The sequence below is a fragment of the Dermacentor silvarum genome, chromosome 2 (assembly GCF_013339745.2).
Source record: "Dermacentor silvarum isolate Dsil-2018 chromosome 2, BIME_Dsil_1.4, whole genome shotgun sequence".
NCBI classification, from domain to species: Eukaryota; Metazoa; Arthropoda; class Arachnida; order Ixodida; family Ixodidae; genus Dermacentor; species Dermacentor silvarum.
Genome location: NC_051155.1, coordinates 120,721,419 through 120,735,664, shown reverse-complemented (window position 1 = coordinate 120,735,664; position 14,246 = coordinate 120,721,419). Strand labels below are relative to the sequence as shown.

Below are 14,246 nucleotides of genomic sequence, written 5' to 3'. Positions count from 1 at the left end.
TACCATTGCATGTATATATGTATACATACCTCTTGTATCCACATCGTTCCGGATCGTCATCGACACTACCACAGCTGTCTCCATAGACTCTAGAGTTAACTCGAGCGTTTTTGGTGTCGGTCCGTCAATCCCAAGTTTATTCTCAGTATTGCGAAATTTTTAAATGGACGATGATGAAATCTGCCAAGACGTCAAAGAAGTCGCAGATTACAGTTCTCAGTATGGCAGTTACAACAGTATATCGTACGTGGCATTAAATGTAATCGGAGCGCCTGAGGTCTTCCCGGAGTACGGAGATTATTCCGAGACGTTTTCAGCGGTACGTTTCTCGGCGTCATTCTGTTTACGATGTATGAGTATTCTCTGCATCTCGTAGAACATGAAAACGAAGAAATTTCTCTAACCTAATTGCTAGTCACTTAGTGGAAGACATGTTCGCACTGCGCAAGCGAAAGCAGCGGCGAAAGCATTATCTAAAGCACTCCGAATTGATGTGGAGAGCGTGTGACTGAAATGCGGCCTTAATTTTCACAGCGCACGTACGGACCATGGTGGCTTCTGTATTCGATATCCGACAGGAACTTTAAAACCATTCTGCCGAAGGAAAGATACGTCAAGAGCCAGGATTACGTTGGCAAGTATTGTCACATGAGCCTTATTGTGTTGGTGATCTCTGCCCATGCTGGAGCACCTTAGACTTTGTTGTTTATTGGTTTCTGATGCCTGTATAAAAAGTGCTACCCACCTTATTTTGCTCAAATAAATACAACTTGTCGTCAGCAGTAACGGTGAATACTGCAATGTGTTTTAACGCGATCGTTCAGGGCCCGGCCGTGTCGTAGAAAATCCGGTGTTCGCGCCGTAGCCGGCGTTGGCATCCCGTAAGCGAAAATTTCCGTATATATTCTATACGGCACTAAAGTTCTATCACTAAAGTTGCTCAGACCTCTTACATTCTTTACAAAGTTATTCCTCGGAATATTGCGAATATTCCCACCAACAAATGTCACGAAACAAAACACTTGACAGCGCATGCATTTTATGTTAAATCTCACACTGAAATATTAAAAGTGCGAAAGAATAACACAAGATCGGCCCACGCTAGAAGCCGCGTTTCTACCAGAAAGCTCGCCTTCGTGCATAGAGGTTGCTGCCAGCGTTTCCCGGTAAACATTACACGGTTACATAAGCCGCAGTTGCCGGGAATGAGAAGTCGGGGATCTTTGAATGCTATCGCGTTACAAGGCGAAACTTAAGCGTCCCCGAAAGTTTTCATGCTTGCGATCTTCTTCCAGTTGCCAGCCTGCTCCTCACTTTCCCTTTCCTAGCAAGTGTAATTATGTTTTCAAAACAAATAATTTCTTCTACGTTCATGTATGTCACTGCCATATTGCAATTGCCAAAAGCCATTACTGCAAATTCTTGCAGTGCAGTAATGCGGGATCGAATCCCAGCCGCAGCGGCCGCATTTCGATGGAGGCAAAATGCAAAAACGCCCGTGTGCTTGCGTTGTAGTGCACGTTAAAGAACCCCAGGTGGTCAAAATTAACCCGGAGCCCTCCACTACGGCGTGCCTCATAATCAGGCCTAGTTTTGGCACGTAAAACCCCAGAAAAGAAGATGCAATGCAGTAATGCACGGAGAATAACAAAAAAAAATGCTTTTTTTTTCTTCAAACACATTTATCCATTATTTTTGTCCCATATAACACTGAAATAGTGAGTGGCGCAGCTAAATGACTGGTGTCAATCATTGAGCAGGAAAACTTTGAATAGCACTCGTGTTATGGTGAATATTGCTACGAGAAAGACATTCTGCCTGGGGCAGACAACAAAAAAGACGGTTCTGTCGTGTGCTGGTGGTTGCCCACCATCTTGGCTACTGTGTCTCTCATGTAGTGTAAATACAGTGTAAATAGACCAGCCCTGTGGGCCGTTTTACGTAACATCTTTGTGGTAGAGGTGCTGGGTAGTTCCCTGTTTCCATCACGGAGCTCCGCAAGGGCGGCCTCATCACGCTTCCGACCATGTCAGTCGGTGCAGGCACATCGTCTTCACCCCCTGCCCCTCCCGTGGCACCCACCTACATCGTTCTGCCTCCTGCTCTTGATCCTGGTGTCTTTTCCGGCCAGGATGGGGTTGACGTCGACAAATGGCTCAACCTTTACGAACGGATCAGTGCCAGCTACACGTGGGACCCGACCCTTATGCTCACCAACGTGCTTTTTTACCTCGATGGCCCACCGTGGGTGCGGCTCGAGACGCACGAGGCGGACATTACAAGCTGGGGCTCTTTCAAAGAGACAAGATCCGCGACCTTTTCGGTGACAGCACTGGTCGGCAGCTTGCTGCACAGAATGAACTTGCGACTCGTGCACAGACATCCTCCAAGTCATGTCTCTTACATTCAGGACATTATCGCTCTTTGCCGCCAGGTTGACGAGCACATGCCCGAGTCCGAGAGGGTTTCTCATGTGCTCAAAGGCATGGCCGACGATGCTCTTAACCTGCTCGTGTATACCAACGTTGATACCGTCAACACAATCATCAAAGAGTGCCGGCGGTTTGAACATGCCAAGAGCCGCCGTATAACACAGAGATTCATACGGCTGCCCAATACGGCTGCAACTTCATCGTGTGATGCCGTTCGCCTGCCGCCCACCTGTGACCACGTTGCACACATTGTTCGTCGCAAGATTGAAGCTGCCTGTCCTGCACCTATTCAACCACCCGTGTTTACATCCCCCGCCAGTGACCCATCGCAGCCATCAGTGTCTCTCATTCAAGCTGTAGTCAGGCAGGAGTTTGCCAATCTCGGCCTTCCATCAGCGTGCCCACTGACTCGTCCTGATGCTCGGCCTTATTTCTCTGGACCCGCTCGATGATCCTACGCCTCTCGTCTCCTTCCGCAATCCTGCGGAATGGAGAACGCCCGACGATTAGCCCATCTGCTTCTCCTGTCATTAGGCCGGGCACATTGCTCGTTATTGCCATCGCTGTTGGGCCTACGCATCTCGCCAGACCTCCATGCACCCCACTCCTAGATGTTTGGCCGCTGGTTCCCCTACTTACTACTCGTTCACCCATGAGCCTCTTCCCTCTGACGCCACTGCTCCTGTTCGCTGCTTCTTCCGCTCCCTGTCGCCGCAACGCCGCCAATCCCGCTCTATGCAGCCTCGCTGCTTTTCCTCGCCATCCTTCTCTGGATGCTCGCCGCCGGAAAACTAGATAGTGCAGCTTATGGAGGTGAAGCTGCAATGCCATCATCCCCTGCAAATTCTCTGCTGACTCTCCCCACTCACCATAGCCTTCTGGAAGTCAAAGTCGACAATGTTCCTGTGACCGCCCTCATCGACACTGGCGCACACTTGTGTATTATGAGCGCCCCTTTACGCTGCCGCCTGCAGAAGATTATGGCGCCGTCTACGACACAGGCAATACGTGTTGCCGATGGCGGTGCTGTTCAAGTGATCGGAATGTGCACCGCCCGTGTCAGCATTGCCGGTCCTCACACTGTTGTCCTTTTTGCCGTCCTTGCTCACTGCCCTCATGACAAGCTTGGCCTTGACTTTCTTTCGGCACACTCTGCCTTAATTGATTGTTCTTCTGAAACACTCTGCCTCGATCTTCCTCTTGTATCAGATGCCTGTAAAACGCCCGTCAGCCGCTTAAGCCCCACCGCTTTTGTTCGCCTGCCGCCTTGAGCCGTCACGTACACATGTTTCTCATCGACCCCTCCCGTTCCTGACGGCGACTATATCATCACTCTGATTACTGACGTACGCCTGACGTGCAATGTTACTGTGCCACATACCATTGCCACATTAGCTGATAACTGTGTGTTCCTCCCGCTACTAAACTTTGGTCTGACACCCCAAGTGTTGCCCCACAAGATGTCGCTTGCCCACCTCACCGCTATAACAGACCATGACGTTGTGATGACAGGTTCTTCAATTGGGAGACAACCCCATTAAGGGGAAAGCCCAATCGAGGACAAAGCCATTTGTTGGGAAACACACACACAAACTTTTAATGAAACTAGAAACGAAAATTAACCCATAAAAACAAACACACAAAGATACCATGAAAACATGTGGCTGGAATGCTAATGATATGAGGCAAGTTCGGGCAGGCTGCGGGTGTGCGTATGCACTACAGTCTCGATGCGGCGAAGCGGCGACGAGATAAGCGGTGTTGGTCTCACCAGAAGTCGTTGTGTCGGACCGGCTACCAGAGCGTGGGAGCTCTGGCTCGGTGGAAGAAGACAGGCGGCTCGGTAGCACGGGAAGACGGCGGTGGCGTTCTGGCTGGGCAGCTGGTCGTGGCACTCGGGCTCGTAGCCCAACAGCTCACGTTCTGCCCACGGGCGCAGACGCTCACCGGCCTCGGGCAGCAGCAGTTGATTATCGGGCAGAGTGACGATGCCCAGGAAGGCAGGCGGCTTGGCAGCAGGGGTTGACAGCGGTGGCGTTCTGGCCGGGCAGCTGGTCATGGAGCTCGGGCCCGTAGCCCGACAGCTCTCGTTCTGCCCACGGGCGCAGACGCTTGCCGGCCTCGGTCAGCGGCAGTTTATCTTGAAGAGTAGCGACGCCCAGGAACGTGTTGGCAAGAGGCCCCGGCCGGTTGAAGTCCTGGTGGCTCGGGTCCGGAACCCGACAGCCGTCTTCAACCCCCGATCCGGTGACCGACCTTGTCCTGGTGCCGCTTCTGGAACTCTTCCCCCTGCTGCCAGCGCGGCTCCTTTTTCTGCTGCTCTGGTCGATTCGTCGATTTCTCATTGGCTGCTCGAGGCTCCGTGTTCCTTTGCGATTGGATTGGTTTCTTTTGTTGTTTTCATTGTGCCGGCGTGTTCACGTGCAGGCCGCTCTTCGGCGTCGTCGTTTTCGGCGCGGCGCGGTAGAGCGGCGCGCGCTCTCCTTGTCGCACACCACAAATATCACTGTCGCGCACCACACATCACATAAGCCCCTTTTTGGGACAAGTTTTTCCACAGGAAAAACTGCCGGTCAGTGCGCGACACCTTTCACACTTATGCTCTATATGGCACATTCACTGTGGGTCCATCACACAAATTCAAGTCTTGAAGCTCACGAAGCATTCAAGCACAACACTCACGAATGCACACAACAAGCGAAAGCCCTTACAAGTTCAAAACAATGTTTATGGGGTGTATAAAGCACACTCACAAAAACAACTTCACATAAAGTACTTTAACGTTGCAGACCAAGTCCTCTATTCTTCAAGGTCAAAATCCTCAGATGGCAACCGGCTAATCATCAGTTTCTTAAGTTATTGCGTCCCAGGTGAGACGAACCGTGCGTCTCTTCTGCGTTCGTGAGAACCGCACCGGAGCCAATTTCTTGCACCTTGCGAAACGCATACATGAGAACCCGGGAATGACCTGACTTAGGTGCTGAACTGATTGGGAAGTAATAAGTTGGGTCTCATCGGCACCACACGAAATGTGCTCTGTATATGTGCAGTAGGACACAAATCTTGTAGAGAACACTTTAGGCACGCTGACCTGTAGCTGGGATCCATCGCACAAACATGTACCCGGCACCTCAGCGAAAATACTTTCTGCTTCTGCTGACATCACAAAGGATGTAGTTGCTTCGTCATTACTCAAACAGGAATGCACAGGCACTATGTTAACATCGAGGAGATCACTCTGTGAGATGACCCCATTGTGTTCCCCAGTGGAACGGCACTGTGCTGTCTTAATATTTCTGATCATGCATTCCCCTACACCTTGCATGCAGACGTCATCACTAAGTTCTGACGCGATTAGTGACTTGCTGCGTACGTCACGAGTCTCTTTCCTTGAGTCTTCACTGGACTCTTTCACAAGGAGCTCTGTACTCATGTACATTTTACATTGGCCTATGTGGCCTTCGGGGTTGCAGGCAGGCGAAAATATCCTCATTTGAGGTGAGTTATTCGAGTGGTCCTCAACCATATTGAGGCCACTTATCACCACCGCAAGTGGTACACCGGAAGAGTGGGGGAGCATTTCATCGCTCGCCTCGCACTCTTCGAGGTCATTGGCTTTGCGAGCCTTTGTCCAATCAGTCGGGCTTTCTAGAGGCATCTGTGCCTCTTTATGCGATGTGCTTTCAATTGCACTGGTTCGCAAGCGTACCTCTTTGCTGGTGGTGTCCTCTCCGAGGCCACTGCCAATGTGCACCATTGCCCAGTCCGTAGGGCGTTCTGAAGGCATTTGTGCCTCTTTATCCAACGTGCTTTTATTAGCACAGCTGAGCATGGGTGCCTCGATTTCACCGGTAGTTGCCTGCTCCTTGCCCACAGATCTATCCTCAGCGTCCCTGAGGTTCACGCCAGGACCTAGGCTGGTCCGTTTTCTGCTCATTTCTCTGCTGCCCTCTTGTTTAGTGCCTTTTCCTAACAAAACCCCGTGAGGGTGTTCGGGGTAATCACTAAACAGAGATTTCGAACCCCCGAGACTGGAGCCCGTGTCAAACGCTTGATCAATAGAGCTTGTATACGACTCCAGCTCGCGGATCTCTATCAGTGAACGTGCCCTTTCCGCCTCTGCGACCTTGAGACGGAACTGCAAAATACGTGCCTCGTGCTCAAGCTGATCTTTTCTCGCTCCGCAGCGCGTTCTTCTCGCGCTCACGCCTCGTGCTTGTCTAACCACGCTGTTAGCTCTGCTCCCTCTAGCCCCATGCGTTCCGCTAAAGCTAACAGCTCTCGCGTGCTAGCCATGACTTTAACTGTTAGAATTAGCAACAGAATCCAACCAAACGGCTTTGTCCTGTCGCGCGGACGCCAATTTGTGATGACAGGTTCTTCAATTGGGGGACAACCCCATTAAGGGGAAAGCCCAATCGAGGACAAAGCCGTTTGTTGGGAAACACACATACAAACTTTTAATGAAACTAGAAACGAAAATTAACCCATAAAAACAAACACACAAAGATACCATGAAAACATGTGGCTGGAACGCTAATGATATGAGGCAAGTTCGGGCAGGCTGCGGGTGTGCGTATGCACTACAGTCTCGATGCGGCGAAGCGGCGACGAGATAAGCGGTGTTGGTCTCACCAAAAGTCGTTGTGTCGGACCGGCTACCAGAGCGTGGGAGCTCTGGCTCGGTGGAAGAAGACAGGCGGCTCGGTAGCACGGGAAGACGGCGGTGGCGTTCTGGCTGGGCAGCTGGTCGTGGCACTCGGGCTCGTAGCCCAACAGCTCACGTTCTGCCCACGGGCGCAGACGCTCACCGGCCTCGGGCAGCAGCAGTTGATTATCGGGCAGAGTGACGATGCCCAGGAAGGCAGGCGGCTTGGCAGCAGGGGTTGACGGCGGCGGCGTTCTGGCCGGGCAGCTGGTCGTGGAGCTCGGGCCCGTAGCCCGACAGCTCTCGTTCTGCCCACGGGCGCAGACGCTTGCCGGCCTCGGTCAGCGGCAGTTTATCTTGAAGAGTAGCGACGCCCAGGAACGTGTTGGCAAGAGGCCCCGGCCGGTTGAAGTCCTGGTGGCTCGGGTCCGGAACCCGACAGCCGTCTTCAACCCCCGATCCGGTGACCGACCTTGTCCTGGTGCCGCTTCTGGAACTCTTCCCCCTGCTGCCAGCGCGGCTCCTTTTTCTGCTGCTCTGGTCGATTCGTCGATTTCTCATTGGCTGCTCGAGGCTCCGTGTTCCTTTGCGATTGGATTGGCTTCTTTGTTGTTTTCATTGTGCCGGCGTGTTCACGTGCTGGCCGCTCTTCGGCGTCGTCGTTTTCGGCGCGGCGTGGTAGAGCGGCGCGCGCTCTCCTTGTCGTCTGCTTCTTGTTTGAAATGCACCGCAGCTTGTCGCACACCACAAATATCACCGTCGCGCACCACACATCACAGACGTCAAGGTTGTCGCCATAACTGCTCCTGAAGAAGCTGAAGTTTCCTTGTCACCAAGTTCTGACGACAGCATTTTTCGCAACATGATTGGATCAGACCTTTCGCCTGACCAGGCCGACGGGCTCTGCCGGGTTTCGGCTTCATACAGCGACATTTTTGACATTCGTGATCGACCCCTGGGCCAGACTAAGATTGTCACCCACCGAATCAACACTGGCGACCCTTTGCCCATTCACCGTCGACTTACCATGTGTCCGCATCAGAGCGCGAAGTGATTCAAAAAGAAGTGGCTAAAATGCTTGCGAAGGACATCATCGAACCATCATCTAGTCCTTGGGCCTCTCCCGTCGTATTAATAAAGAAGAAAGATGGCTCCTGGCGTTTCTGCATTGATTATCGGCACCTCAACAAAATCACCAAGAAGGACGTGTACCCTCTTCCACGTATTGACGACGCCCTCGACTGCCTTCATGGTGCCACCTTCTTTTCATCCCTGGACCTTCGATCTGGCTACTGGTAAATCGTAGTAGACGACCTGGATCGCGAGAAGACCACCTTCGTGACCCCTGACAGCCTTTACCAACTCAAGGTCATGCTTTTCGGTCTCTGCAACGCACCAGCCACCTTTGAGAGAATGATGGACACACTGCTTCAAGGATTTAAATGGTCGACGTGTTTATGTTACCTGGACGACGTGATAATTTTCCCCCTAACTTTTGCAACACACCTTGAGCGGCTTTCGACCATCCTAGGAATTTTCCGACGAGCTGGCCTCCAGCTAAATTCCTCGAAGTGCCACTTCGCTCTTTGTCAAATTACTGTGCTGGGCCAACTCATTGACCCTTCCATTGTCCGACCAGACCCAGCGAAAGTACACGCTGTCATGAACTTCCCCGTTCCACGGTCTGTCCATCCAGATTCGTGGGGCTGTGCTCCTACTTTCGATGTTTCGTGAAAAACTTTGTGGTGCTCGCACGTCCACTCACTGACTTTCTCAAGCAAGACCTTCCGTTTTGTTGGGGTCTTCTACAAGCTGACGCCTTCTCTGAGATCATCGCCGCCCTAACGACTCCACCTATTCTTGCCCATTTTGACCCAGCTGCTCCCACAGAAGTGCGCACAGACACTAGTGGTCACGTCATCAGTGCAGTTTTAGCCCAAAACCAACGAGGCATTGATTGTGTTATTGCGTACACAAGTCATCTCCTTTTGAAATCTGAACGCAATTATTCAATTACGGAACGGGAATGTCTTGCCCTTGTCTGGGCGGTTTCGAAATTCCGTCCTTACTTGTGTGGCCGCCCTTTCCGTGTTGTCACTGATCATCATGCTCTCTGTTGGCTTTCCTCACTGAATGACCCTATTGGACAACTTGGTCGTCGGGCGCTGCACCTCAGTTACCTACAAGTCTGGCCGCCTCCATCTGGAAGCAGACTGCTTGTCCCGCTACCCTGTTGACCAACCAGAGGGATCGGAAATCGAACTTAGCCTCTGCGTTATGCCCATGTCTCAGTTTCTCAGATTGGTGACGAATAACGTCGTGATGCTTCTTTGCGATCGCTTATTGACTGGCTGGAATCCGCACCTACAGACGCCTCACTGCAAATGTTCGTCCTCTTGAATGGCACACTTTACCGTCGTAACGTCCAGTCCGATGGCCTTGAGCTGCTTCTTATTGTGCCTAAACATCTGCATTCAACGGTCCTGCATGAGCTTCACGGCAAACCAACAGCTGGTCACCTTGACGTATCCCGCACGTACGACTGTGTCCGGTGCCGCTTCTTTTGGCGCGGTCTCGCCCGGTCTGTTCGACGTTACATGACCTCCTGCGATAAATGCCAACGTCGGAAACGTCCTGCCGCACCCCCTGCTGGACTGCTTCAACCGCTCTCCATCCCGACCAAACCATTCTTCCGTGTTGGTTTAGAACTTGCGAGACAAGAGAGACATTCTGCCTGGGGCAGACGACAAAGAAGACGGTTCTGTCGGGTGCTGGTGACTGTCCACCCTCTTGGCTACTGTGTCTCTCACGTAGTGTAAACACAGTGTAAATAGACCAGCCTTGTGTCATTTTACGTAACAATATCATTAAAATTGAATTAGACCATCCTATGCAGCCATGTACTGTTCGTACTGTCGCCATAAAAGGGAGTGTAGTGGGATAGTAGAACAATATAGCTACCCTTGGTCAGGCGGCTGTGCCGTCTGTTTAGCATCCAATCTGCCACTACTTGAAAATGTGTATGCATTAATTTTGTGTGCACACAAAGCGTTTAGGTGTAGGCTGTAACAGGTGTGAAAAGTAGAAAGTGCTTTATGGTGACATCCAGTATTGGGAAGAGGAGAACGTGCAACACTGAAAAGAAGAGCCCAATGTTAAAGAAATATGCTTATAGAGTTTTACACTTACATGGTGCCTAATTATGGCATTCTTACTTAAAACTGTTTAAAGTGTAATGACAGACACTGTGCAAGAAAGTACTCGTCCTTTTTCTTCTGTAGTGTCTGTTTCACTCTTTAAGTAGTTTCAAATGTGAAACTACATTGCCAGCAAGTCATCTGAAAGCACATACAGGTTCTCAATTTCAAGGTACGTAAAACTGAGACTTTTTAGAAAAAAAAAATGACACACATTATCTAAAGTTACAGATTATTTATAAGCGCAATCAGCTCCCGATTCTTTATTTTTGGCTATTAAATTTCGTAACACGTGCTGGGACAATGTTTGAGGCTACCAACAATTCTTTGCTGGGCTTCAAAAGTTGCCTCTATCTCTAGTGTTCTTGTGTGTAAAAGACTAATCTGAGCAACATGCTAAGGGGCTGTGGATAAAGGGGCACGTGTCTTGCAGGCCTTGCGGTGTCAGTGTGACAGAAGTATGTGTCCTACTATTCTATAACAGCCTACCTCATTTGCATCTTGTAAGGAACAATAATTTGAGCCAGTCATAAAGGGGTCACATGGCAGCGATGTGCATAAACAGCCTCTCAGACAGTAACGAAAACATGGTTCTTTTGCATCTTTCTCATCTGTTATTCCTCTCTCGGTACTCTTGAGAAGATCAATTTTCCTTTGGAATCATAACACAACCGTCTCTTGCTCTTTCTCTATTCTGTATGCGACCTAACGTTCATCTCGCCCAAGCGCCTCCACTTAGTCGTCTGCACCTTTCTCACTCCACTTTCCAAAATTTCCTTTACAGATTTATGGTTGGCAGAAGTTAGCATTGATGGTCTGTTCAAACTTGGAACCGGTTAGTTTTGTAAACTAGATACATCTTGGGAATGCTTGTTGCTTCAGCATGACATTCCGAAATGAACTAAAATAATATGTTGGATCTTGTCACTGAACCTTGGTATTCTACAACATATAACTACTATGCTGAATTCTAAGAAGGGAGTATAGTGAGGTGCGTAGTTCACTCCGCTGTTAAAGGGACACATAAGCACACAGCATGCATTTCAGGGGGGCATCATCTGCAGTTGTTTCTGTAAGCAGTGTTGATATACTGCACAGGCCTGTAGAACAGTGTTCCTCAAGCTGGGGTTTGCAGACCCTCGGTAGTCCTCAAGAGGGTTCAAAGCGGTACGCACCAACCACTCCCCTAAATGCACCATTAATATATCTTTTCATGGCCTTTGTGTTCATGCGGAGCAAATTTGAATCAAGATGCAGTGTTATTGTTGAACCGGAGCTGGTACCTCAACCCTATTCAGTAAAGCTTGATGTCAGTGTCCTGTTTTCCTGCATGTGGCACTACTTTCTTTATATCAGTCATAGACTATAAGCCAAGAGAGTTCACAGGAAGATGGAGGCTTGAAGCGATTAGCAGTAGTAGAACAAGGAATGTTGCGGAAGCCGTTTCAACAAGGGCACTTGTATTTGTTAGGGCAGGTTGATACGCCTTCTTTTCAAAACATTGACTTTAGCGACATTCCATGTTCTGCCGCTGTTAATCACTTCATAGACTCCGAGTTATATTTAAGCTACACAGTCCCTGATAAGACAGGATATATAATGAGCGGGATGTCTTTCTCTGTGTCATTTTGTGCTATAAAAACAAAATAAGTGCTGAATAGGGCCCCTCGTGACAGGTCTAGGGGTTCAGAGAACCACTGATGTAAAGTATAATGGAGCACCACCTACAAGAAGTGGTCCACTGTGAAACCAGGCATTTCTGTACCTGTCACAGACTTCGTTCATGAATTGCACTTGCATGCTCCTTTTAACAGTGGGCTGCACTGTACATTGACATGTGCGACCTGTTTGTTTTTTAAAGGATTATTGGTTCACAAACTCAGTATGGCACTGCAGTGATCATACATATGCCACACATTACTTATGTTTGGTTGTCATTCATCACGTTTTGATAAAAGCATGGTAGTGCACTGGTCATTTACATTTTTTAATTCAGGGCAGTGCTATTCAGAACAGTTGTGTCTGATGAAGCGCACTGCCATTGTTGGCTTATAAGTTATTATGTTGGGCTGTCCTCATGCCGTGTTTTGGATAAAGCCAGTGGATTTGTTTTCATGTCCCAATTATAGTTTATATCATGCACATGGGCTTAGTCACTGACTTTCCTGTTAAGTTTCACTGCTACTGCTTCACATTGGTGCCTTGCATTGGGAACATTTTAAGTCAGTGAGTGAAATAATGCCGTGTGTACATACCATTGGCAGAGCTACAGTATGAACATCATGTGCATCCAGTCACCGTCACTGTTTTTGAGACTTACAACCCTGGGAGCGTTGTGAGGATATTGGCCTTTGATCGTCTCAAGAACAGGTTCGTGTACAGCACAAACCATGGATTGATTATTGTTTATGTGTGTAAAAATCATGTACAGTCGTGAGCAAAAGTATACGGACCACAGGGTCGCCGGAAAAATGGAATTTCTTTGTAATTAACCAGCATAAACTGGAAATAATCAGTACACTGAAAAGTTCGCAATGCCAAGTTTATACTGCAGTGCTCAATTTCAAGTTGCGTTCATAGGCAGAGGAGAAAATCTACTTTTTCGCGAAACCCCTGGTCCGTATACTTTTGCTCACGACTGTACATTACCCAGTGCACAGGTAGTGTTTGCCGATTCATATTTTTCTGATGTGTTAGGAGCAGTCGGGCCTGTTGTTATTTTTTTGGCTGTAGAGCTTGCCCCTCAAACTTAACCCAGATGTGTGAGCCCGTGGCATGCATAGCCACGATCATCATGGGGTGTTGGCCACTGAGTCCAAGACAGCAGCCCTGGCAAGCATGTGGCACCTGCTGATATTTAACTCTGTGGCTGAAGTGTGACAGTTGGCAAAATGAGTTGTCATGTGCTGTTAACAGGTGCTAGCTTGTGGTGGTTACTCCCACTCATTGGCCAGTGCCCTGTCACCCTGGCTGCATGTACAAGCCATGTGCTCATGCTTTCACATTAAGTATGACATTGACAGTAATTCAGGAGAACTTGTTCTGGGCCTACATTGTTGTTTGCTAAAGGACATATTTACCGTTAATTGATCAGCAGTACTCACACAACTGAAACCTCAGCTCGCAGCCATTGCTTTGGCAGTTCCAGGCTGAGTTTAAGTTTTCAAGCTGAATTTGCCTATCCGGGCTGAGTTTGTCTTGTTTTGATATTCACCACCAGACAGATGAATACAAAGAAAAGGAACATGAATTACTGTCCATATCATCATTCATCTTCTTTACCTTTGTGTTAGTGTGTCTAGCTGTAAATATGTGTTTCGCGACACTACAATGCATGCAGTGTCAAAAAAAGAGGGAAAGTGACAACAATATGAAATGTTTGTGAAGGTTGTTGCAGCACCCCTTCATGGCTACAGTATAATCTGCAAATTTGCTTCTGAAACAAAACCAGCCAAGGCTGATTTTTTAATACCTGTAGAATCCACATGCCAGTTTCCTTTTGCTGACTCATTTACCAGATGGAAGGAGCTGTGGGTGGGAAAGCCCACAAAAGGTGCCGAGGCTTGTGCCTGGCCAAGGCCATTGCCATCGGAGAACACGTTTGCTACCAGGTCAGTCATCTTTCTTTTTTCCTTTTTCATTCAATGACTTATGAAGGTGTCCTGGGGCTGCATTTTGTAAGGGTTCTTTTCCTTTTAAATCTTATATGAAATGCACCGCCTGAACTGTAACCAACGGAAGTGTTTCATTTGTCCTGTGCCCTTTCTCATGCCCGTGTCTGTCAGCATTATAACAAGCTTACTATCAATATTGATACATGCATATTGCGTGTTTCTTGTGGACGATGCATGCGGGCGCCCCGACGAAGAAGACGAACTGCTCCTTGCTCTCGAGCTGTCGGCTGAACTGGCCAGTGCTGCAGTTGTGTTTTGTAAATATGCATTTTAAATAGTCTCCAGTGCTTAATCC

The 14,246-nt window shown here is 49.1% G+C and overlaps 1 protein-coding gene across 3 annotated transcripts in view; it reads left to right on the top strand.

Annotated features, from left to right (window-relative positions):
• The first annotated feature begins 77 nt into the window (after positions 1 to 77).
• The window catches only part of LOC119441715 (F-box/LRR-repeat protein 4), a 51,292-nt gene continuing 37,123 nt past the window's right edge, over positions 78 to 14,246 (top strand). Inside the window, exons 1-4 of one of the 3 annotated variants that reach the window (XR_007465592.1) lie at positions 78 to 319; positions 535 to 634; positions 12,542 to 12,647; positions 13,796 to 13,888. Coding sequence is in view for 2 of the 3 variants with exons in the window: in XM_049661555.1 (XP_049517512.1) it covers positions 164 to 319; positions 535 to 634; positions 12,542 to 12,647; positions 13,796 to 13,888 (455 nt within the window). In the remaining variant the exon portion in view is untranslated. The remainder of the gene's footprint in view (positions 320 to 534; positions 635 to 12,541; positions 12,648 to 13,795; positions 13,889 to 14,246) is intronic. The other 2 variants (XM_049661555.1, XM_037706315.2) reach the window with 2 other exon arrangements.